Below are 22,972 nucleotides of genomic sequence, written 5' to 3'. Positions count from 1 at the left end.
TTTTTTAGATCAGCATCAATCAAATTTGACATTCGCGTGGACATTTTTGGCAGTATGCAGTCATTTTTACACTAGACCATTTATCTTAAAGAGCAAAAAAGATCATGTGTTGAATTTATTTTATCGTAATTTCAGAAGCAACTTTAACACAAAAGATGGTCATGCTTCATACGCGAGCTATAATTAAAGTGAAGCTGTGGGCTTGTGAAAGTGATGGTCTCAACTTGTAAATGGGTTAGAAATCCTGTCAATATTTTGCAGATCCGATGTGGGGGTTACAGCCATGCAAGTTATTTAAAGTCTGCAAAGTGGGCCAGCCTGGACCCCGCTCGGGACCTGGGCTGCATTTGATCACATTCTGATCACCTTTCAAATGGATAGCATACACAGCTGCGTTACAGCCGCAGTGAGGGCATGTTGTGGTTTGAACTGTGTCGATCGTGTTGATGTTTTAGTGGTGAGGGGCTCTGTTTGTGGCAGCATTCGCATGGCAGGTATACAACAACTATTATGTGAGCCACAACCATCTGTTTTAGCCCATCTGAGCAAATTTCATGCTGGTCATGTTTTGTCACGTTTTTTTTTTTTTTTTTGCTTTTGTTCTATTTTATACACTCTCTAGGCACTTCATTAACTTCTCAGGTACATAATCTATTGAAGTTGAAAGCATGCACAAAGATCTTTCAGATTTCTCCATTTTTGTCTCTGTCAGAGTGATTACCGAAACAGTATGTTTACTATTATGTTTGTGGTTTCTAATATTCTTGTTGTCTTATTTGGCAACACAGTTTAGCTGATAGAGTTTGAGTTTTCATTTGTTAAATGTATCTTCAGGCTGGAAAATTGAATTTATGAAAAAGTGTATATCCTGCCGTTCAATGTTCTCTCAAGTATGAATGCTGCCAATAACATATCAAATTCACTGTTCTTATTTGACAATACTGAGGGAGTACTGTCTTTTGTACAAAGCTGAGATATTTTCCAGTATGATCTATAACATGGAGAAATTCATTATACATAAAACATGCCGGTATTGATAAAGCCTAGGACTAATTTGGGTCATGGAACTTTCTGTCAAGATGGAATAAATAAATCAATAAATAAATAATGTGGCAACAGCACACTTAATATCTATTAAGTAACATCTGGAAACGATATGAATCATTTTTGGATTAATTTATTTAAACAATGGAAAAATTGTGACTTATTTCCATTAGATTTTTTTATTCGTACCATTGTCTAACTAAAATGTTGTGCTCAGTAAAAGCATGTTGGTGTTTTTTTGTTAAAAAGAATAAATAAATAAATTTGGAGACCCATTCATTGGGCAGTAGCAAATTAACATGGCCAATTAAGCACACATGAAGAAAAAATAATAATAAAAGGAGCTGGTTCAGATGGTAAACATTTTAATCTTGACCTTTCAGTGTGAGTTTCTTAAACGTTTTCATTACATTACTATATAATGCATAACATTTCAGAAACTGGTCTTTAGAAAAGAACATTGCATACGCTGAAACGTGTAGTGTGTATATTCTGGGTCTGCTTGACTTTACCTTGCACAATTAACACTCACTACAACACATAACAATGATTGGACAAGGTGCATGACAGCAACAGCAACAATGATCCAACCAAGCGAACGAAAAGCAGGAAACTAATACTGCATTTGAGGAAGGTGGGAAGTTGGACTTTTCCCACATCATACCAAGAAGTATGCACAGGAATGCCACTTCGGACTCATCAATCCAAGTTGCGAAGAGAGAAGAAGAAAAAAAAAAGACCTCTGCAATGACAAACCACGTCGATCGAGACAAAGACCGTGAATGCCAAAACATCATTTGCACGATTCTAAACATAATTAATTTAGTTATTCAAAAAAAGTAACTACGTAACCCAACGTGATTTGGATTGCCTGCGTTAACCAGAACAATAAGCAATTTATCGGAATCATCCATCTTTGTTGTTTACATTCGCTTCGAAAGCTTTGAGGTCCAACCTTCCTCAAACGCAACATAAATACAAACAAACTGATGAGACAAGAGAGAAACACCTGGACAAGACACAAGCAGCTCACAGGGACCGGGCTAATGAGAACAGGCGAACGAGACAGACGTGGGGGGAAAGGGGACCCAATAAAAACATGAAAAACCAAAAATCTAATCAAAATTAAATCAGTTGTGAGGTTCAAGGCTACTAATGATGGCTGTGTTGATTTGGCCATGTGAGTGCTTGAAAACAAACCTTTGTTTTTGTTTGTTTGCCTCTGGAGTGAGTTGGCTCTTTGACAGTTGTCTTTCCCAAATATCAAATCATCCTCCATGCTCAGGTTGGAGATGTTAAACTCATGTTGGAGCCTGCCAATTTTTATTTTTATTTTTTTTGGGCTCTGGTGAACATTGTAGGACTTCCATCCATTGTCATGGTAACACTGGGAGGACGCATGTGGGTCACGCGGGTTGCGTAAAGACCACATGATCATGACCATGATCAGCCCCTGTCCGTAAACTCATTCGGTGGCCACGCAACTGGAGTGTGTTGTTCGAGTGCTGTTGCTGGTTGCAGTCATTGATCTTTGCATGACTAAATAGGACATTTATTTTTGTATCCTGTGCAGGTGCGCCTGTGTGCTGGTGGTTCTGTATTAGCCAATGATCAGTCATGAGGCCTGGGAGCTTTTGTGGGCCAACTCAGCTCAGAACGAATCCCGTGTAACGTCGCACGCGCATTGGGAATGCGGGGAAACAGCTTTGAGTTGGGTGACACTTTTGCCAATAGGCATTTGTGTGTACATATCAAGAGAACTGCAAATAAAATATGCAAGATGAGGAAACTCAACTTTGAGGGTACACCTGCAGCACAATCATTCACCTAATTCAGAGTTAAAATATATCTTACCAAAGCAGCTTACAGTCTGATGCAGTGCAGTTCTACATTACTGCAAACTACAACCACAGTAAAACTCCAAAATAAATATCTGATCAGCATTATTACCTTTGCGGAGGCCAACATGTTTTAGAGGCCATGTACATAAGCAAGAAAAAAGAAAAGGAAAAAAAAGTGCATTTTCTTTGACAATATAAACATTTGAATATCATTGAAATATATCACAAGATAAAAGTTAACACGTTTGGAATGGAAGCAGCTCCTCTCATTTCCTTTCAAATCAGCTTGCGAGAGGCAAACATCTTGGACATCGCGGAAGAAGAAATAGACTTGCAGAAGATCGAAGTGTACAAATGACATACGTTTCTAAGGAACTGCAAGCAGACCTCCACGGGTGGATGATGTCAAATTGGCCAGGGCGGTCACAGATCGCAGCTGTGGAGTGGAAACGACATTCCAACCTGATCATTTGGGTCCATGTTTGAACATCGCACCCGGCGAGCTGGCCCGCAGTCAAGGAGGGTGTTTAAAAAACAAACAAACATATAATCATTATAATGATAAATAGAGAATGCAATTTCTGGAGAAATTGCGTGTGAAGGCTGAAAGGCTGAATGAAAACTTGTGGAATGGTTTATATTAATGATATTGAATAATGTGGAACGATATCAAATGAGCTGAATATGTTGAAGTTGTTTTTTGATTTTGGCTTTTGAACATTTTTGAATTTGGCGAATGGCTTAAATGATCTGATGCCAAGTGGTGTTTAATCATGTGTTTTCTTTGTTTCTATGCTGGCCCATCAAAACATGTCTACACATGAAACTCGTCCTTGGTACAAAAAAGCTTGGGGCCCGCTGCCAGAGACAACAGACAATATTGTGCTGCAGTTCTTGGATATCTGCAATTTCTGGTATCTGATTCTGTTTATCATTCTGTACTGCTTGAAAGGTTACGAAATCTGAGAGCTGGGTCACTTGGTTTACTAGGAATCGCTTTGTTGGGCATGCAGCCAGTAAGCGTTGAGGCTCTTTTTCTATTAGACCCATGACTACTTCTTAAAGGTGTGCCGCAGGGTATACCCTGTCTCACATTTCAATAGTTACGGAACAATATAACCCAGGCGAACCCTAAAAACTCTGCCTGTTTGCATGCTGATGACACAATCATTTTTCTGGTGTATTAATATCGCCAAAAGTAGCTTACCGTAGGTTGGAACCAATATCATGACTAATCATTATCTGGACACATGCCCAAAACATATTTGGATCAGTCTGCAAACACGTTGAGTAAGAGCATCTACTGAACTGTATAAAAGACCGCTTTTTAATGAACATTGACTGAAAAAAAACTAAACTGATAAGTTGACACCTATGGAGGACCAAAACTGCCAAAATTCAAAAATAAATAAAGGACTAAAAGTGAAAACAAAAACAGATATAAAAAAATATAATTTGAAAATCAAATCCCCAACAAAATAAATATAAGTGGAAATAAAAATAACAAAATACACATTAGATAAATACATTTGTATTTAATTTTTGAATTAAAATTGTAATATTCGTTTTTATTTTCACTTTTAGTCATTTATTTATTTTTAATTTTGGCAGTTTTGGTCCATACTGCCAGGTTGAAATGTTATTCAAATGAGGGGGGCGGTCCTAGCAAGTTATTGTGACAGTAGACAAGATAGTCGTCCATTGCTGGAGCTCTCCAATGCAAGGAGACTTCTTCGCCTGAGCCGCTCACTCGACCAATGAAAGGCAATTTGAAACGGTGGAGTCCAACCCAAGACACGCTTAGGAATAACATTTCGTCCTGGCAGTATGGACCAAAACTGCCTAAATTCTAAATAAATAAATTACTAAATAAATAAATAAAAGTGAAAATAAAAATGTATATAAAAATATAATTCAAAAATTAAATACAATGTATTTATTTATGTATATATTTTTGTTGTTGTTTTTATTTCCATTTTATATTTTTTTATTTGATTTTCCAATTGTATTTTTTATAGCCGTTTTAATTTTCACTTGTAGTCATTTTATTTTATTTTATTTAGTCATTTATTTATTTTGAATTTTGGCAGTTTTGGTCCTCCATAGACGACAGGCTACTTTGTTGAACAACATGATGAAGTGGTTGGTCTTGACTTTAACCGTCGCCGTGCTGCTCACAGCTGGTGGTGAGTAAAAAAAAATATATTGTATACATTTTAGAATTTTGATAAATCATGATTAATCACACTCCTCAGCCTCCCAGGTAAGGTCTATTCGGGGGTGCTGCAGAGGAGGATCCGTCGGGAAGTTGAATCTCGGATTCAGGAGGAGCAGTGTGGTTTTCGTCCCGGCCGTGGAACAGTGGACCAGCTCTACACCCTCGGCAGGATCCTTGAGGGTACGTGGGAGTTCGCCCAACCAGTCCACATGTGCTTTGTGGACTTGGAGAAGGCGTTTGACCGTGTCCCTCGGGGAGTCCTGTGGGGGGTGCTTCGGGAGTATGGGGTACCGGGCCCCCTGATACGGGCTATTCGGTCCCTGTACGACCGATGTCAGAGTTTGGTCCGCATTGCCGGCAGTAAGTCGAATTTGTTTCCTGTGAGGGTCGGACTCCGCCAAGGTTGCCCTTTGTCACCGATTCTGTTCGTAACTTTTATGAACAGAATTTCTAGGCGCAGCCGGAGTGTTGAGGGGGTCCGGTTTGGTGGCCTCAACATTGCATCTCTGCTTTTTGCAGATGATGTGGTGCTGCTGGCTTCTTCAAGCCGTGATCTCCAGCTCTCGCTGGAGCGGTTCGCAGCCGAGTGTGAAGCGGTTGGGATGAGGATCAGCACCTCCAAATCCGAGACCATGGTCCTCAGTCGGAAAAGGGTGGAGTGCCCTCTGCGGGTCGGGGATAAGATCCTGCCCCAAGTGGAGGAGTTCAAGTATCTTGGGGTCTTGTTCACGAGTGAGGGTAGGTTGGAGCGGGAGATCGACAGACGGATCGGCGCAGCGTCTGCAGTGATGCGGACGCTGTATCAGTCCGTTGTGGTGAAGAAGGAGCTGAGCCGAAAGGCAAAGCTTTCGATTTATCGGTCGATCTACGTTCCTACCCTCACCTATGGTCACGAGCTGTGGGTCGTGACCGAAAGAACAAGATCCCGGATACAAGCGGCCGAAATGAGTTTCCTCCCTTAGAGATAGGGTGATAAGCTCGGTCATTCGGGAGGGACTCAGCGTCGAGCCGCTACTCCTCCACGTTGAGAGGAACCAGTTGAGGTGGCTGGGGCATCTGGTTCGGATGCCTCCTGGGCGCCTCCCTGGGGAGGTGTTCCGGGCATGTCCTACCGGCAGGAGGCCCCGGGGACGACCCAGGACACACTGGAGAGACTACGTCTCACGGCTGGCTTGGGAACGCCTTGGGATCCCATCGGAGGAGCTGGCTGAAGTGGCTAGGGAGAGAGAAGTCTGGGCTTCCCTGCTAAAGCTGCTGCCCCCGCGACCCGACCCCGGATAAGCGGAATTGAAGACGGAACGGAACGGAATGATTAATCACTTAATTAAAAAGGCTTTTTATCAACATTTTTTATAGAGCACCTGTTATGTGTTAATTCTTTACATTTAATGTTATGAGGACGTCGTCAACATGTTTTGGTTATCCTCCTCTTTTTCTAATCAGCTAATTACTTGCAATATTTAAAATGAAAAAAAAAATGACCCCAATATTTTGACATGAACAAATATTCTGAATGTCATACGCAAACATTTATTAAATGCTTTACTTTAAAACATGTAGTTATGTTTATTGCTCAAACACAACCTGCGCTACCTTTAACCCCCTCTGGGGGTTTTCTCCCCAAAAATGAGTATTATTCATGGTATTATTCAATAAAGTCTTTATATTAGAAAACTATATTCCTAATTACAAGATATCGTAATTTCACAAGAATAAATCCACAAAATCAAAAGAGATGTCATAATTTCACGAGAATAGAGCTGTAGTATTGCAGGCGGAGTCACATTGGATGAGACTGAAGAAGACCTAAAAAAAGATGGATGGATGTAGTGAGGGAAGACAGAAGATAGTCTTCGATGGAAAAGGATGACACACTGTGGCGACGCCTAACGGGATAAGCCCCCCCCCCCCCCCAAAAAAAGTATTTTAAACTTGCTTCAAATACTACTATGCTGTTGGGTTATTGGCGAGACTGGTTTATTTGCTCTCCAAACCTCAATAAAAGCACTTCATCAAACACTTGTATGCACATGGGATGATTGTAACCAATTAACTTATGTAGAGGTATGACACCCCCCCCCAACCCCACCCAAAATAATAATAAGCCAAAAACAACACGCACAAAAAACAGCTCTTGCTGACTTCTCTGACAAATTTTCTCTACAGATTTATTTTTATTTTTATCTTACTATGTGCAGAAATCAGTTCATAGTGACGTGACGTGTGCGTGATGTGTTTGTAGTTTTTAAATGGTGATTTTTCTTAAGGAAAAAAATTATTCAAAGCTACCTGACCACGTGTGAAAAAGTTCTCACCCCCATATTATAGATTTATTGTGGCTAATCACTGTGATTGGCTGGCAACCAGTTCGGGGCGTACCCCGCCTACTGCCCGTAGCCAGCTGGGATAGGCTCCGGTGCCCCCCCCCCCCCCCCCCCCCCCACCCCCCGTGACCCTTTTGAGGACAAGTGGTTAAGAAAATGGATGGATGGATGTGGCTAATCACATTTTTTAGTTCACTTTCACGGACATTCCCGAGCCTCATTACCTCCAGACCTGTTCAATCAAAAAATCCCCTAAATTAAGCTCATGAACTAACGATGATTTCTTGCATTTTTATATTTTCCTCTCATATCAGATATGTTGCATCTAAACAAAAACACAAAAGCAAGCTCATCTTCCTCATCTTGTGTAGGATGAGATGCCTCCTCCTGCTCTTTATTTAACGTTTCACTGTCCTCCTCCATGTCTGCTTAAGTCACGTTACCAAGATAATCGACACGTTTCACTTGTTATTCTTGTTGACATATTTTGTCCTGAACTATTTTGAGTTGAAGCTAAATTGTACTGCGCATGGTCGAGCAAGTAAAGTTCACCGTGTAGTCTTCTTGACGATGGATAGCATTAAGAGGCAGCGTTGCTCTTTTGAAAATGTTGCCTCACATGACGAGGGCTCCTCACATTTGGAGTCACAGGAAAAGAGCGCAGGGTTTAATGAGGTGCGATGTTCCTCTTGAGAAATGTCACTCCGTGGAAGAGAGCAGCGTTCAAGACCTTTGCAAGGGCACAGTGATTTATAACATGCAAATTAATGAGAGCTCTGCACTTTGGATTTGTTAATTACTGTAAATTGTGATCTTAATCATTACACTACGAAAACCTGTTCCTAAAGCTCTCATTGTAACGCTCCAGTTAAGACTCCAAACAATGAAATCATAATTATCTTTGTATAGGCAAATTCTTTATAGTTATCTTCAGGCTTTGGTAGTAACGAAATACATGTACCGCCGTTTAAAAAAAAAACTGTATTCCATTACAGTTACAGGAAAAAACATGTAATCAGATTACAGATACATTTAATAAAAATGGGGATTACTTTGAGGGATTACAATTACGATGAGAGAGAGTGCGAAAAAGGGTGAGAAAGAGACAGCGAGAGAGAGCGAGAGAGAGCGAGAGAAAGCGCGCGTGCACGCCTGCGCGAGTGGGACCGTTGCTACATGTCGGGGAGGTGGGAACGAACTAACTGACTAATGGCGACCGGTATTCACCTTAACTTAGAGCGAAAGTTTGAGCTAAGAGTCCAGCGGCATGCTACGTGCTGTAGCTTCTTGCTAGCTCGCCTGCTAGCCTACAACCATAATGTGAGTTACACCTTCCAAACAAATCTTCCTCCCAACAATTCACTATTTATACATCATACACAACATATACACGGCGAAACTTGTGACTGGGATCAAAGTTCATTTTGCAGTTGATGTCACACATTGTCATCCTCATTGGATGACAATCTATCTATCTATCCAACTGTGAGGTGTGGTTGCTTTCAATGACAGTTTGAAAACAACATATGGCCTTCAATCAATCAATCAATCAATCGCCTTCATGCTTTTTAATTACACAAGGATTTTTTCTATTTGTAGGCTGCCCGGGTCCCTATCACCCGCAAATAGCAGGGGCACATTGTATAGAATATATATTGTGATATTTATTTTGATTTTGTCTTCATGAGCATACTCAATATTAGAGTAATCCAAAAGTAATCCAGTTACATTACTTTAATATTATGGTACTTGGATTACGTTACCAACTAATTTTTTTTAGCTGGCAACTTGTAACTGTAATGGATTACATTTTAAAAGTAACCCTCCCAACTCTGTTTATCTTGTACTGAATCTCGTAAAATTGAAGCTGTTAACAGCTCTGGAGCTCCTTATAATGCTTCCACTACAACAATTCAGTCAATGCCTCGACAACAATGTCAATCCAAGCTAAGCCTTTTTCACTTTATAAAATAATTTTTAATAATGCTCACAAATTGAGTCTCTCACAATGTATAGTTTATCAAATAAAAGTGACAGCTGAGTAGCATGTGTTTTGTAAGCAACTGAATATTTTGCTACAAAATGTTAAGTGCTTGTGTTGCATTGACATTTTTATATTTATATTTGATATCAAATTACATACAGTGCAATTGAGGGTCTTTGTCGTATATCAGATTTATGTGCGGGTGATGGTGACCTGCTGTGGTAGCAATTCTGTACTACAAGTTGGCATCCAGTTAGGAAACATTTTGTATCATGCTACATCTAGTGGAAAAATATATTCATCACAGCCCCCCCCCCCAACCAGTGCCATAACACATACTGCAACAATGCATATACTATAAGCAGTGCATCAATGTAGCTTGTAGTAGTAGTAATGTAATGCAATAGTCATTTGAACCATTACAGTATATTGGTGACTGATCCAAATTTTTCAAATTTTTGGTACAATAATTAAGCATACACTGGGAAATATCTTCACATTTATTGATTATCTTGCAAATCATATCAGTATTTTTCTTTTTTTTTAATGAATACAATTTCAGCAATATTATGAATTGGTGTTTTCATTTACATATGTGTAACTTTATGTACCTTTTATAAATAAATACATAAAAAAAAAATATTTTTTAAGATCTAGAAATTATTTGAAATTACCACAAATCTCCACATCCATTTGGAAATCTGGACAACCTTTCGTGACTCGCCGCACCTTACAAATTAGGGTGGGAACTTGTCATAAAGAGACTGCAGTTGTCCCCATTCATGCTTTGTAAATGTCCATATAAATGCATAGATGTTCATTTTCCCAGAACTCTAGTAAAAAGGTGGCAGCTTAATGCTCCTGAAACTTGGCATATTTTAGTCTTCGGTGCATCAATATCAGCCAATTTCACAATGTCATCATTTAAATAGTTATCATTGTAAACTCCAGTGACAAGATTAGCAACAACAGTTATTTTAGTTGAAAAATGGCAGTTTGTGTTCTCTATCCCCAATTGGACCGGTCTTGACCCATGGGCCGTACAGTTGACACCCCTGCTGAAGTGCCGGTAATCATCCTTGATTAATCAGAATGAATTTAACAGCTTCATCCTTTCTTGGCCAGAAATGCCCTCTTTCAAACTCTGCAAGGCAAACAGAATATTAAAAAAAAAAACAATTAAAATAAAAAAGAACAATGGAAGCAGGGCTTCAACGTTGTTACTTGTTCTAGCTAATTTTCCTACTCCCTAATTTTAGCATAGCTATGCTATGTACTGCAGCATCAGTTTACCTTTGACCTGACTGCTCTAATCCGACGAAGGAGAGACGGTTTGTCAGTTTTCTTCACTAACGCAGCGTTGCTTGCATTTGCTGTGTTGACATCTGGCAAAATAAGAATAAATATGTTAAAAATCACATGTACATGTGCATTATATCATACAGAAGATGCACTTCAATACATAATTAATAGGGGTGTTTAAAAAATTCGATTCGGTAATATATCGCGATATTACAGCGCGCAATTCTCGATTCGATATGCGGCCAAATCGATTTTTAAACATCCATTTTTTATGGTAATATTCAACAAAATCTTACTTAGGGTTAGGATTCACACTTTAAGCATGGAAGAATGTTATATTAATGGAACATTAAGCCTTAAAATTTTTATTTCAGTGCTGTTCAAACATGAAACAGACTGCAACCTTTTTGTTAAATGCAGTGGCTCAGTCATAAGCCTGAATTTTCAGATAAATAAATACATTTTCATACAAATCTTACAGTGTACATGAACAAGTTTACTGATTAGTATTTTCTAAATTTGAGTAAAAAAAATAAAAATATCGCAAAAATCAGTTTATAGATTCGCATCGGGATTAATCGGTATCGAATCGAATCGTGATACGAATCGAATCGCCAGGTACTAGGCAATTCACACCCCTAATAATTAATAGTTAATGACGGGTTAGCCAGTCATCTCTTACCAGGGTTCTGTCCAGGCACGACCCAACTGGAAGACATGGTGGCAAACCCGACATCCTCACTTAGTGCCTTGGCATCCTGGTAGGGTTCATCATGGCTGTTTTTATAAAAGTCCTTCATCTTGTTCTGGGTGTGCATTTTATCCTATCATTCAGTGTCATCAAAAATGAATGTACTAAAATGATCTCTTTTTTTTTTCACCATACATTGAGAAACAGTCATACCATTTGAGCAATCTTTAACTGTTCCCTGAGAGAAACGCTTTCTTGTCTTAGGAAGTGTATCTCAGCCTCCCACGCCTGCAACATGTCAAAAACAAAAATACAGTACTTACATCCAAATGTGGCGTCTCACTTTAATGTAATTTTCAGTTGACAACAAGTGGCAAAATGGCCGCACCCTCAGATGGGTTAAAACGAGTGGATTTTTATACTGACTTCATATTCTTCTCCTTTAGCACCACTTCTACAAGTTCTCAAAATACAAGTTAAGGTACAGATGGGATTTGAACCCATGATCTTTGGTTTACGAGACCAACGCCTTACCACTTGGCCACTGCACCGGCTTTACCTGTATAGTATCATGCTTAACAGTAAATAGTTGAACCTGTATTTGCCCTTCAATTTTTTTTATTTTGCACCTTTTTTAATTTATTACAAATGAATCCTAAATAAGATTGAGTTCAATTGTTTGTGTATTATTCTTTTTTCCTGTATTGCACAGTGACTCATCTGCCTTTTCCCAGAAATAAACAAAATGTATTTTTATTTCCTTAATTATCACACATTAAGTAGCACAGACCTGCTCCAGTTTAATGTCTGTATTTTCTCTCTGCTTCCTGAAGGATTTTCTCTCCAATTGCAGCTCTCCTCTCAGCTGAGTGTTTTCGAGGCATTTTTGAGTGTGCTGAAATGACAACTCCTCCAGCTCCTCATTCAGTAATTCTATCGCCTTTCTGTAATTTTTAAAAGAGAGAGAGAGAGGAGAGAGAATGTTTCCATACAATCTCTTGGTTTTTTTTCATTCTATAATTCCAACATTTTGTCAACAGTCAAGAGAGCTATATCAAACCCACACCATTCACCTTCAACGAAAACCATTTCTCATTGCTGACCTGAGCAGCCACTTACTGATATTCATTGTGGATCTGTGTGATATCGTCACTCTCAAAGATGTTTTGAGGCTTTCGATTGTTCTCCAGGTCAGCTTTATAGGTTCTCCTCATAGCAGCAATGGCTGGAAGACAGCGGCATATGGCAGCTTGTGAATTGCTGCTTACACAGTAACGTTTTAGAGTCATATTTACACTTGGGAGAGAGTAAAATAAAGAATTGACAGATAAATCTTAATAAATGGACACCCAAAAAGTTGTTTTTGGTCTCCTCTTCGAGACAAGCAAGCATTAGGAGGGGCATAGCTCAGGTGCTAGTGTGGCAGTCTCCCAAGCTGAAGGTCGTGTGTTCGTTCCTCAACCCTTGAGTGACTTTTTTTCTTCTAATTCTTCATTTTCCTCTCTTCCACATGTAAATATTACTCTAAAACTGAGTCTATTTGGTCCCGCTCTAAATAGAGTCAAATTTACTCGACAGAATTGACTGTTTACATAGAGTCATTAGATCCAATTTGCTCATTTCATCTTGAAGTCATTGTTTGTTTACATGCTGTTGAGGCAGCTGTCTCTTCCTGCATCAGCTGCTCCTTCTCCTTTATAAGTTCTTCCACCTGTTTCTCGTGCTGCTGCTGCAGCTCTGCTATCAACCTCCCGCGCATTTCCTCCATGCCACTGAAAGGTTCACCGCAGAAGACCTGAGAAGAATAGAACACATGATGGGGGGAGGTTGAAGAATAAACATTTACTTGCTTGATGCTTTTTGGGAGAATTCTAAAGCAACTTTCGCCTTTTCACCCAAGTTGAAAAATGTGAACGTGAAATATTTTTTGTATATGTAGCATTAGAACAGTCTGTGATGACAAAGATTTTACATTAACGTTTGCACTAGTATACAGTTATTGGAACTAAATAAAATATGGGATATGTATGAGGTGTGTCAGAAAAGAAATATTTCATACATAAACTATGACTTTTCTCCTTTAGTGTGGGCCAGACAGTCTCGCATGTCTATTAGGGGTGGGAATTTTTGAATGTCTCACGATTCGATTCCAATTTTTGGGTCTGCGATTCGATTTTCAATTGAGAATGATTGCTTATTCAAAATGATTTGATTGATAATGATTTTTGCTTCAATCTACAAATGCGCAAGCAATTGTAATGATCTACTCCAGTCGGACTCGCTAATGCGCTACTCAAAAGAACGGCTCCACACTTTTATTGGAATAACTTGATCGTGACTTTTTCCTTCTACTCTCTAATGTGGCTACAACTTAACAGTGTATCAGACCGCGTGGAACCACACTGCCCCTAAGTGGCCAAATCGGGTACAACATGAACAGCGCTCCAATTAAAAGGCACACACAGACAAAGGGAAGAAAGACAGCATAAAATAATTTAAATAAAATTGATTTGGGGACATTTAAAATCGATTCTGAATCGTACTAAATGAGAATCGCGATTCTTATGAGAATCGATTTTTGGGCACACCCCTAATGTCGTTACGTCCTGCGTCATTTGCCCAATTCAGTGTGTGAGAAGAGGCTAGACTTGTGGAAGGACAACTTTGGATTTAAAAATATCTGTATATGTTTTATGGTACTAGTCCTGGAACCTTTCTGACATATTGAGAATTCAGTCCAATTGCATTACAGTACATAAATGAGGGAGTCAAAATATTAGGAACAGCTTGTAAGTTGTTCAGCATGTTAGACATGATCATTACCTGATGATTTTCAAAGTCATTCTGGCAGGATTCTCGCTGCTCTGTTGGGGGTGAGTTGCCTTTAAGCAAAGGAGGCTTGTCTTTAAAGTTTTCAGTGTGTTTTTCTTTAGAAACAAAATATTTCATGTGGCGTTCATGCAAATGTTTCATCTCCTCTCTGTGTATCTGCTGCTGTTCATTTATCTCCATTTGAAACTCCGCTTCTAGTTTTTGCATTCTTTCCTTATGGTATTCCTCAATTATCTGTTTGTTTTCTTGAAGTCTCCGGTTTCCGGTCTCCATGGATATTATCTTGCCTTCAGCATGCTCCAGTTCCTCTCTCAGTGCTCTGTTGTCCTCCTGGAGTTCACTTAAGGTGTGATTAAAAGCCTTCCGCTCATCCGTTAATGAGGCGTCCTGCTGTTTGCACAAAGCCTGAAGTTTGTCCTGCAACATTACGCGTCGCTGCTGCTCCTGCTCCACGTCTAAGTAGAGCCTGTCTGACAGATAAACCAGCTTTGCTTGCTCCTGCATCCAGTTCAGGTCCACCACAGACGCGGGGTCACGGTTTTCCTCACAAGTGACCTCCTGGCTGAGCTGCCGTACGACCTTAGCTCTTCTTTGCAGCCTGGATATGAGTCGCTCTAACCAGGGTGGCCTTTTCTCATCTGTGATGTCTTCAGATTGAAGACATGTTGCTGTTTTGTCCAATACCACATCCTGCTCTTCATAGGAAATCCACTTTGGAGCGTTGGTATGTGCATGATCTTTGCCATTGTGCCCTTGGGAGTTTTTCTGATATTGTTGTTGGATTTTAAAGGCAGTGTAGATTAACTCTGCTTCAGCGCAGGCTCTCGCGATGATTGTGTGGTCCTCTCGAGCTCCTTCCTCTAATTGAGTCTTTTTTAAGGTCAGTATTTGGGAGATGATGAGTTTGTACCTGTGTGCTACAGTCACACCGTCTTCTCTTGGCACTGACTTGAGTTGCTCATTTGGACCCTTTAGGGCTGCCAACATTTTTTCAACTACAACTAATTCTCTCGTTAAGCACTCGCCAACACTTATGATGTCCTCTGAATGTACTACGGGAGTGAGTTCCACCTCTGCATCAATGCTGCTCTCAATTCCCGCCAATACATCACTGGGGATTTCCCCCTCCACTTTGTAGGCATTAATGGATGCAAGTTGTTGTTTTTCCGTATCGTTCCGTCCTTGCTGAAGACATGTCTCAACAGCTGATAGTCTCCCCTCAAAGTCCGTCAACTCAATAGTGGTGCTGGTTTGAAGTTTCTCCCGGCAGCTTCGTATGATGCTTAGCGCAAGCTGGAAGCGACCGGCCGACCGCCTGCAAAGGTTCTCCGTCTCCTCAGCGAAACGCTGGCTCTGCCTGGCCCGGCTGTCAAGCAGCAGAGCGAGATGCCGGGCCCAGGCTCGGCTGCGGGTGAGCTGGGAGTTAAGATGGGGGTCCTGATGCTGGTGTTCCTCCAGTCGCTCGGTGATTTCCCTTAGTTTCTCCTCTGTTACGAAAAGTTTGGTTTCAAGTAACTGGATGACCGACGTAAAGCGTTCCGGGTCGTCTCCTGAAGTGGTGATGTACTGGTGCGACGGGCCGAGTGAACGGGAGCGGACTCTTGAGTGATGGTGGTTGTTCTGATCTGAGAATGTGTCTCTTTCCTCTGGTTTGCTGTCACTTAAACGGGGCTCCAGTTTCTCGTTCGCCTCCAGAGACTCATCCTTCACATGAGAAGAGGCACAGGTGCAAACCTTGAGGATTTCATCGAGTCGTGCTTCCGTCTCCTCCAGACTATTACCTAAGACTTCCATCTTCAGCAAAACCTCCTTCAGCTCTTGCTCCTTCGTGTCGAGGAGCCTCTCAAAGCCATCCTGCATTTCCTGAGCTTCAGCCTCCCTTTGTTGCGCCTTCTCCAAAACTGCCAGCAGTTCCTCTGAGATGCTCTCATATGACTGCTTGAGGTCCTGATAGTGCGTCTCTTCTGTTTTCAAGCAACTCTGCAGCCTGCTCATTTCCTCGTGCGCCCCCGACAGGTGATTGCCAAGCTCTTGACATTGTTGCTCGATCTGCTCTTTTTCATCGCGATACTTTTGAACGGCAGCCACTGAAGAAGCGAACGCCTCTTGGAGTTGTTGTTGGGTGTCTTCAATGTCTCTGCTCCACATATGCGCTGTAGTCAAGCTCTCCACTTGCTGCTCAGCCTGATCCAATTTCTCCTGAAGTTCTTGCGAGTGTTGCTCTGCAGTTGCCAAGCTGGATGCCAAACTCTTCCGTTCTCGGTCCTGGCTTGCTTGAAGGAGCACGAGATGCTTCTGCAGGAGAGTCTCTTTTTGAGCCTGTGCATCCTCGTTGGTGCGCAGTTGTGTTGTGGCCTCTTGAAGAGCCTTCCTCAGCGCCTCGGCCTCCTCCCGGAGAGCCCGGTGACTGTACGATTCTTCTTCCTGGAGCCGTGTCGTGCGCAGCTCTGATTCTTTCCTCTGTTCTTCGCTGAAGTTCAGCTGGGTCTTCAAAGAGGTGACGGAACGCTCCCACTCCACCCGCTGCTCGTGGAACCATTTGCGTTCTTGCTCCAGATGGGCCTGAGCAAGCGCTGTCGCATCCCCCGTCACAAGCAGCTGCGCTTGTTGGGCTAAGAGATCGACTCTTTGACGGAGTTCGCTTTCCCTGGTTTCCTCCTGGATTCTCTTTTGTGCCTCCAACTCAGCACGGAGTTCGTGGTTCAACTTTTGGAGTCGGCGCAGCGTCGAAACTGGCTCCGATGCGGAGTTAGAATTGAATGGAAGATCATTCTACAATGCAAAGAAAAAATGATTAATATCGACAATAGACGGCGCTGTTCTGTCTCAAGTTAAGCGTAAATCATCTTCGATAATGTGCATATTTACGTGAAGAGATGCAAGGATGAAGACAAAATATAAGAAAAACTGTATATCCCATACATGAACTTGAATAACCTTTTCTCTTAAATGACTCTCCCTCTCTTGTTGTAGTTCATGTTGCAGTTTTTGGTTTAACCGTTGAAGCTGAGATAGTTCCGTCTGCGTTCTTTCCAGCTGTAGATGGAAACAAGCACTCAAACTCATTCGAATATAGACTTTTCAATAAATGTGCACGTCTGTCCGACCTCATTGACAAGTTGCCCTCTTTCGCCGTCAGAAGGACGACGCTCTTGGTCAGAACTGTCTTCGTTTGACTGCATCACACACGATGGTGAAAATGTACAGCCGACTACATGGAAAGTCATACACACAATTAGATTCATCCTGGCATCAAACACAAGTCTGCCTTTGCAGTTTAAGTTTAGCCAAAGATTAGACAAAAAAATACAAGTGGAAAACGGATAATGGTTGTGGTATTCGCCATTCAGGTGAATATACAAATCTTGACTGTAAGTAATGGAAAATATATCAAGATAGATCTTCAAGAGAATCAATTACAGATCGTAGCAGAACCTGAATATAGTATTCCCTTAGTTGCAGAAAAAATTTTAAAGTACATTTTAAAGCTTGTACCTTATTAATCCTACAAGAGCAGCCAACATTCAGGTTAAAAATATCATCCAATGCAACTTCATTTGATGACACAGCATCAAATTTGGATTGAACAAAATATTAATTTGATAAATTTACATTAAAATCAATGTGAAGTCATCGACACAGGAATAATTACAGCATTATAAAAGTTGAAGGGAGATGCAGCAAAGGAAGTTTCCATAAACAAAATCAGATAAAAACTCATTGGGAAGAGTCGATAATAAAATCCCATTGATTGTTGACGCTCAGCGTACCTTTGCCTTCTTCCACCTGCTGTGTAGGACTGAAAGGAGATGACGAGTCAGTGCAGGGTGAGGAGGTGGGCGACAGGCTGGGAGACGACACGGAGCTTATGTCAGCTGATGTTTCCTCCATCTTTTGCTGCACTTTGATCTCATCTTCTTTTGGTTTATTTGAGTCTTCTGCACCTTGGCGACACGTGTTAGCTTGAAAGCGCACGGCCTGATGCTCCACTTCAGAATCATCCTTAGTGGTTAGTTCCAATTGGGTGCGGTGAAACAAATATCCCCCCAAAAAATGTTGGGACATAAAATAAGGAAAAAAAATTAGTATGAGTTAAGAGGTCCGAATCTATACTCAACAAAATTATAAACACAAAACTTTTGTTTTTGCTCCCTTTTTTTTATGAGATTAACTCAAAGATCTAAAACTTCTTCCAAACACACAATATCAACATTTCTCTCAAATATTGTTCACAAACCAGTCTAAATCTGTGATAGTGAGCACTTTTCCTTTGCCGAGATAATCCATCCCACCTCACAGGTGTGGCATATCAAGATGCTGTTTAGACACCATGATTAGTGCACAGGTGTGCTGTAGATTGCCCACAGTAAAAGGCCACTCTGAAAGGTGCAGTTTTGTTTTATTGGGGGCGGGGGATTCTGGGGACTCAGAAAACCGGTCAGCACTGACTGGTTTTCTGGATCCCCAGATCCAGTAGGCTACCCTCCATCTTTGAAGAAACATCTATTTCTCATAGAGAAATGAAAAAACATGTTGGCACCATTTATATTACACTCTAAGAACAGTTGGGTAAAAAAAAAAGTGTTAAAAAGGGACTGACTCAACTTTTTGGATTGTTCAATTTACCCCAAAGTAATAACCCACAAAACAACCTAAAAATTGTTGATTTGTGGGTTATTAATTTAGTTTTGTCTTAAATAACTCAAAGTTGGGTCAGTTCATTTTTGACCCAGGTCAATTGGGTTATTCGATAAACCAATAAGTTGGGTCAAATTAATCACCCCACAAAATTTGTAAATGAGAATTAGTTCTCATACATTTTTACCTGGTGAAATGAAGGTTAAATAAATACAACAACCCCCCAAATTGGGTTGTTTAATTGACTCAACTTTTGGAGTTAAATAAATATTTTTGTTATCTAACTTTGTTGGTCGAGCAGTTATTTTTACCCAATTCATTTAGGTTATTCAATTAACCCCAAAAGTTGGGTCAAATGAATAACCCACAAAGCAACCCATTTTATGGGGTTGTTTTTTGCTTTGTGGGTCATTAATTTAATTTTCACCCAAATTTTTAGATCAAATAACTGAAAAAGTTAGATCGGTCCATTCTTGACCAAGTTGATCCAAGTTGGGTATTTTTGACTCAACTGTTTTTAGAGTGTACATGAGATTCTCCTCATCAGCGTCCCCCCCCCCCTTTTTTTTATATATTTATTTATTTTAAATGTTTACTCGATTATTACTACATAACAATTCAGGCCAATTTGCTAACGTGGAAATCATCTGGAACTACTCAAATAAAAGTCAACAATTCAACAAATAGTAGCGAATCGACAGGATTTCCCATTCTGTTGCTGTCTGTTGGTCATTGTTTTTCGATAAAGATCCATAAAGATCCAATCCAACAGACAACCATTCTCATGAAAAAACGAAAGAAAATGTACAGTTACATGTACAGTAAATTGTTTATACTAGTTTTTAATGGACACTAAAGCAATTAACCAAGTATTTCGTTAGATCCAATACAAAATGTTACATGTGTCGTGTTCTGGGTTGGGTTTTGGTTGATTTTGTTTTCTTTCCTTTTGTTTTTGTCGCGATCTGTTTTGTTAGCTTTTCCTTGTGTCTTCCTTTGTCTCGTCAAGTGTAATCAAGTCCACCTGTGCATGTCCTCCTCTTGTATAGCCAATCATTCCCCTCAGCCATGCGTGCCTTGTCCAGGTGTGTCTTCGTGTTTAATTAGTGAGTGTGTTCCTGTTTTTCATTCGATCCTTGTCGGTGCATTGTTGTTTACCCACGTCCTGCTGTCGCTATGTCTCCTGCCTAGTTTATCACTTTGGTTATGGACTTTGTTGTTTTTGCTTTGCATGCCACTGCCACCTTTTGTTTAATTAAAAACCCCTTTGGACTTCATAGCTGCCTTTGCTTCCTTTCATTCAGGTCTACCTTCCCCAAACCCCCCACGCAAACAGGACTCTTGATATGTAAATACCCAGTGCCCGGTTAAACGGAGCGGGCCATACTTTTCCCGTGCCATAGAATGTGCATGTTGTGAGCTTTTAGGGTGTATTTGTCCATTACCTCTTGTTTGCCTTTGTCCCCATGTTGGAGGCATACAGTTCTAGAAAGTTCCGAAGAAGATTCCAGTGTCTCACATGAGCTGCTCAATGCCTTCTTTTTATCATTGTCACCATGACCCAGCTCTCTGTTATTCCTTCAATGATGAAAAACATGAATTAATGGGCAAAGACAATGCATATCACTTGCATCACGAGCAATTGACCACATATTGTTAAACAAACAACAAACCTGATTTGCGCTTTATGAGACAATTTTCCACTTCCAGAGGATGTTTCTTTCCTTACATTGGTGTCCAGATCAGAGTCTGTTTAAGAAATATCACCTGGCTCAGTTCTATTGGTGTATTGCCAATAAAAAATAAAAAATAAAGTATATTTTCTGTACGTTACCGTCTCCAGCAGCCCTCTGGTCAAGTCTGTTGAGAGAGCGGCTGCTCCTCATAAACGGAGCAGCAGTGAGTGAGGTGGTGTGCAGTGACGAAAAGCTCCGGCTGCTACAGAGCCGCAGAGCCGGTCTGGATGGACGAGACGATGGCCTGGTGGAAGCCCAGTGACCACCGCGACCTTGGTGGCTGCTTCTTTTCAAAGTGACAGCAGACTTACTGTCTCTGTCGCTGCCGCTGCTGACGCTGTTACGCCTTGCGCCATTTAAAGTGGCTTTCGCTCCACCGCTGCCAGCCTGTTTACCTCTACTAGATACGGGCACTGTTAATGACGATGCCTCCTTTGAGAGAGACAGAGAGACAGATACAAGCTTCAAACATTTTATTGATATTTTGTTTTTCTTGGTGAAAGAAAGGCATCGGATATTAGCATAAACGCTGTGATGCTGCGTATTTGAGATTTGTCTTAAAATTGTCTATGTTGTAGAGTGTGTCCCTATTCAAATGAAATTAAATGAAATCAAGTGGAGGGGGGAGGGGGGGTAAAAATCAACACTCATCTCCAACTGAAGTTAGCAATTTAACAGTCATCAAACGCAATAGTCCATCAGAGAGAGAGCGGGAGACCTTTGCTTTATTAATAATACGGAGAAAGAAAAGAAACATACTAACCTAACAATTGGGATAAAACTCAACAATATAAGCACAGAGAGAAGTATACTGCTTTCTGCTATTGCTGTTGTACTAGAAATGTCAGCCATTGCATGTGCTCACCCACATGCCAATTTGGACTCTTGACTTGTTCAATCCGATGACCAGTGTGGCAAACTGTTAAATCCCAACAAGATCTCTTAATTTGCTTAAGTACCATCTGACTAACTCAGTGATCATAGACACACACACACATACACACATAATTGAAAATATAGAGACGGTCTATCACTCAGCCTCACCTACAGAGGCAATCAAGTCTGGACACATGACCTACTAACAAATAAAATCTTCTTTGAAATTGAGTTGAGCCATTAACTCATTCACTGCCATTGACGGCTATAGACGTCAAAAAATAATTTGAACTATTTCTATTAGTTTAACATTTTTTTCCAACTTTTGTTAACACGAGTATGGAAACCTAGATTTTTTTTATTGTACATTTAGAACAGATGTGGCTACACAAATGTGTGCACTGTACCCACTCACAGAACTGTGCTTCATTCCTAACAGCCACATACATTTCAGTGGTAAAATTAGAAGTGTGCTTGCACATGATGTCTTCATACAATAAAACAAGGCTGAATCATGGCAACCAACCTTCCCTCCTTTCTTTTGTGTAGGTTTATGAAGCTTTGTGTTAAGCAGGACCTCAGGCCACCTGAAATTCAAACAAAGTGGATCGACAACCTTTTAAAGTACAGATAAAGGCAGAGAATATTAAATCTATTAAATCACAGTTTCACATCAATTAATTGCCATGACAAATTGCTTTTCCTTACAAATATTCTAGATGAAAAGACTTTCACCCATAGTAAATTAATACATCATTCTTGTAGGTCACAAACCACTTTTATCCACCTAAGAATTGAAACAAATAAAAGCCAGCACAATTTGTCATTTACACGACATTTTTCCCCATTTTGTATTTATTTATTTATTTACCCAAAAAAAAGTGATGCCAAATTGTTCCTTACCTTGGAGTCTTGGACATCATTTTCAATGAAGATATGAAGAATGTAGTGAATAAAAATCCAACCTTTTACATCAGAGTGGGGGAAAAAGGGGGAAAAAACCTGAAAGCACTCATACATAAAAATGTTAAGGCAAAATGGAGGCCTGGCAAAATGATTCGTCCAACTACAAAAAAATCCCTTGTCCTATTGCTTCCAAAATGAGCGAACAAATCACACACAGCAGTGCGGAGAAGTGTGTTGGACATGCGTAATCCTCGACAGAGTTGACAAACTCCATTAGTTTTGAGGAATGAGGTCAAAAGATTAACAGGATTACCACGCCGTCACTTGGAACATCTTCCTTTAAATCCTCCAAATGTCTGCAAAGTTTATTATATTTTAGCCAATATCTGTTTGACTTGACCTATCTAACATGTTAAATGAAACACTAAGAGGGAGCCATGGAGCCTTGATTTAATCGTTTCAAGTTACATTCATCATCCAATGCCTCCTCTTTTTTTTTCTTCCATAAATGCATTAATACAATATAATTCCAATAAGATGAATCGCAACAATGTCTGCACCCAACTTGGAGTCACTGTCA

The 22,972-nt window shown here is 40.4% G+C and overlaps 1 protein-coding gene and 1 non-coding gene across 7 annotated transcripts; both read right to left on the bottom strand.

The window, feature by feature from the left end:
* Positions 1 to 9,930: 9,930 nt before the first annotated feature.
* LOC147182740 (uncharacterized) lies at positions 9,931 to 22,629 on the bottom strand. Of its 6 annotated transcripts, none has more exons than XM_086066755.1 (16): positions 22,390 to 22,629; positions 22,013 to 22,073; positions 20,709 to 21,042; positions 20,548 to 20,623; positions 20,320 to 20,452; positions 18,007 to 18,238; positions 17,344 to 17,447; positions 17,105 to 17,272; positions 14,228 to 17,008; positions 13,052 to 13,199; positions 12,524 to 12,629; positions 12,195 to 12,348; positions 11,618 to 11,692; positions 11,396 to 11,537; positions 10,705 to 10,796; positions 9,931 to 10,555 (listed from the first exon to the last, which is right to left on the bottom strand). In XM_086066755.1, exons 1-16 carry the CDS (start codon positions 22,407 to 22,409, stop codon positions 10,499 to 10,501), a joined length of 4,683 nt encoding a protein of 1,560 aa, XP_085922881.1. In that variant the 5' UTR covers positions 22,410 to 22,629; the 3' UTR covers positions 9,931 to 10,498. The 6 variants fall into 6 exon arrangements, with proteins under 6 accessions (XP_085922881.1, XP_085922882.1, XP_085922883.1 ...); XM_086066756.1 differs by having other exon boundaries at positions 11,396 to 11,519; XM_086066757.1 differs by having other exon boundaries at positions 11,396 to 11,471.
* Positions 11,884 to 11,955, bottom strand: trnat-cgu (transfer RNA threonine (anticodon CGU)). The gene has a single exon. It is a non-coding gene; the product is annotated as a tRNA-Thr (tRNA).
* Positions 22,630 to 22,972: the final 343 nt, after the last annotated feature.

Source organism: Leptonotus elevatus, chromosome 1 (genome assembly GCF_054856555.1).
Source record: "Leptonotus elevatus isolate MCC_2025b chromosome 1, RoL_Lele_1.0, whole genome shotgun sequence".
NCBI lineage: Eukaryota > Metazoa > Chordata > Actinopteri > Syngnathiformes > Syngnathidae > Leptonotus > Leptonotus elevatus.
Note: the sequence above shows the minus strand (reverse complement) of the source record. Positions and strands in the feature narration are given on the sequence as shown.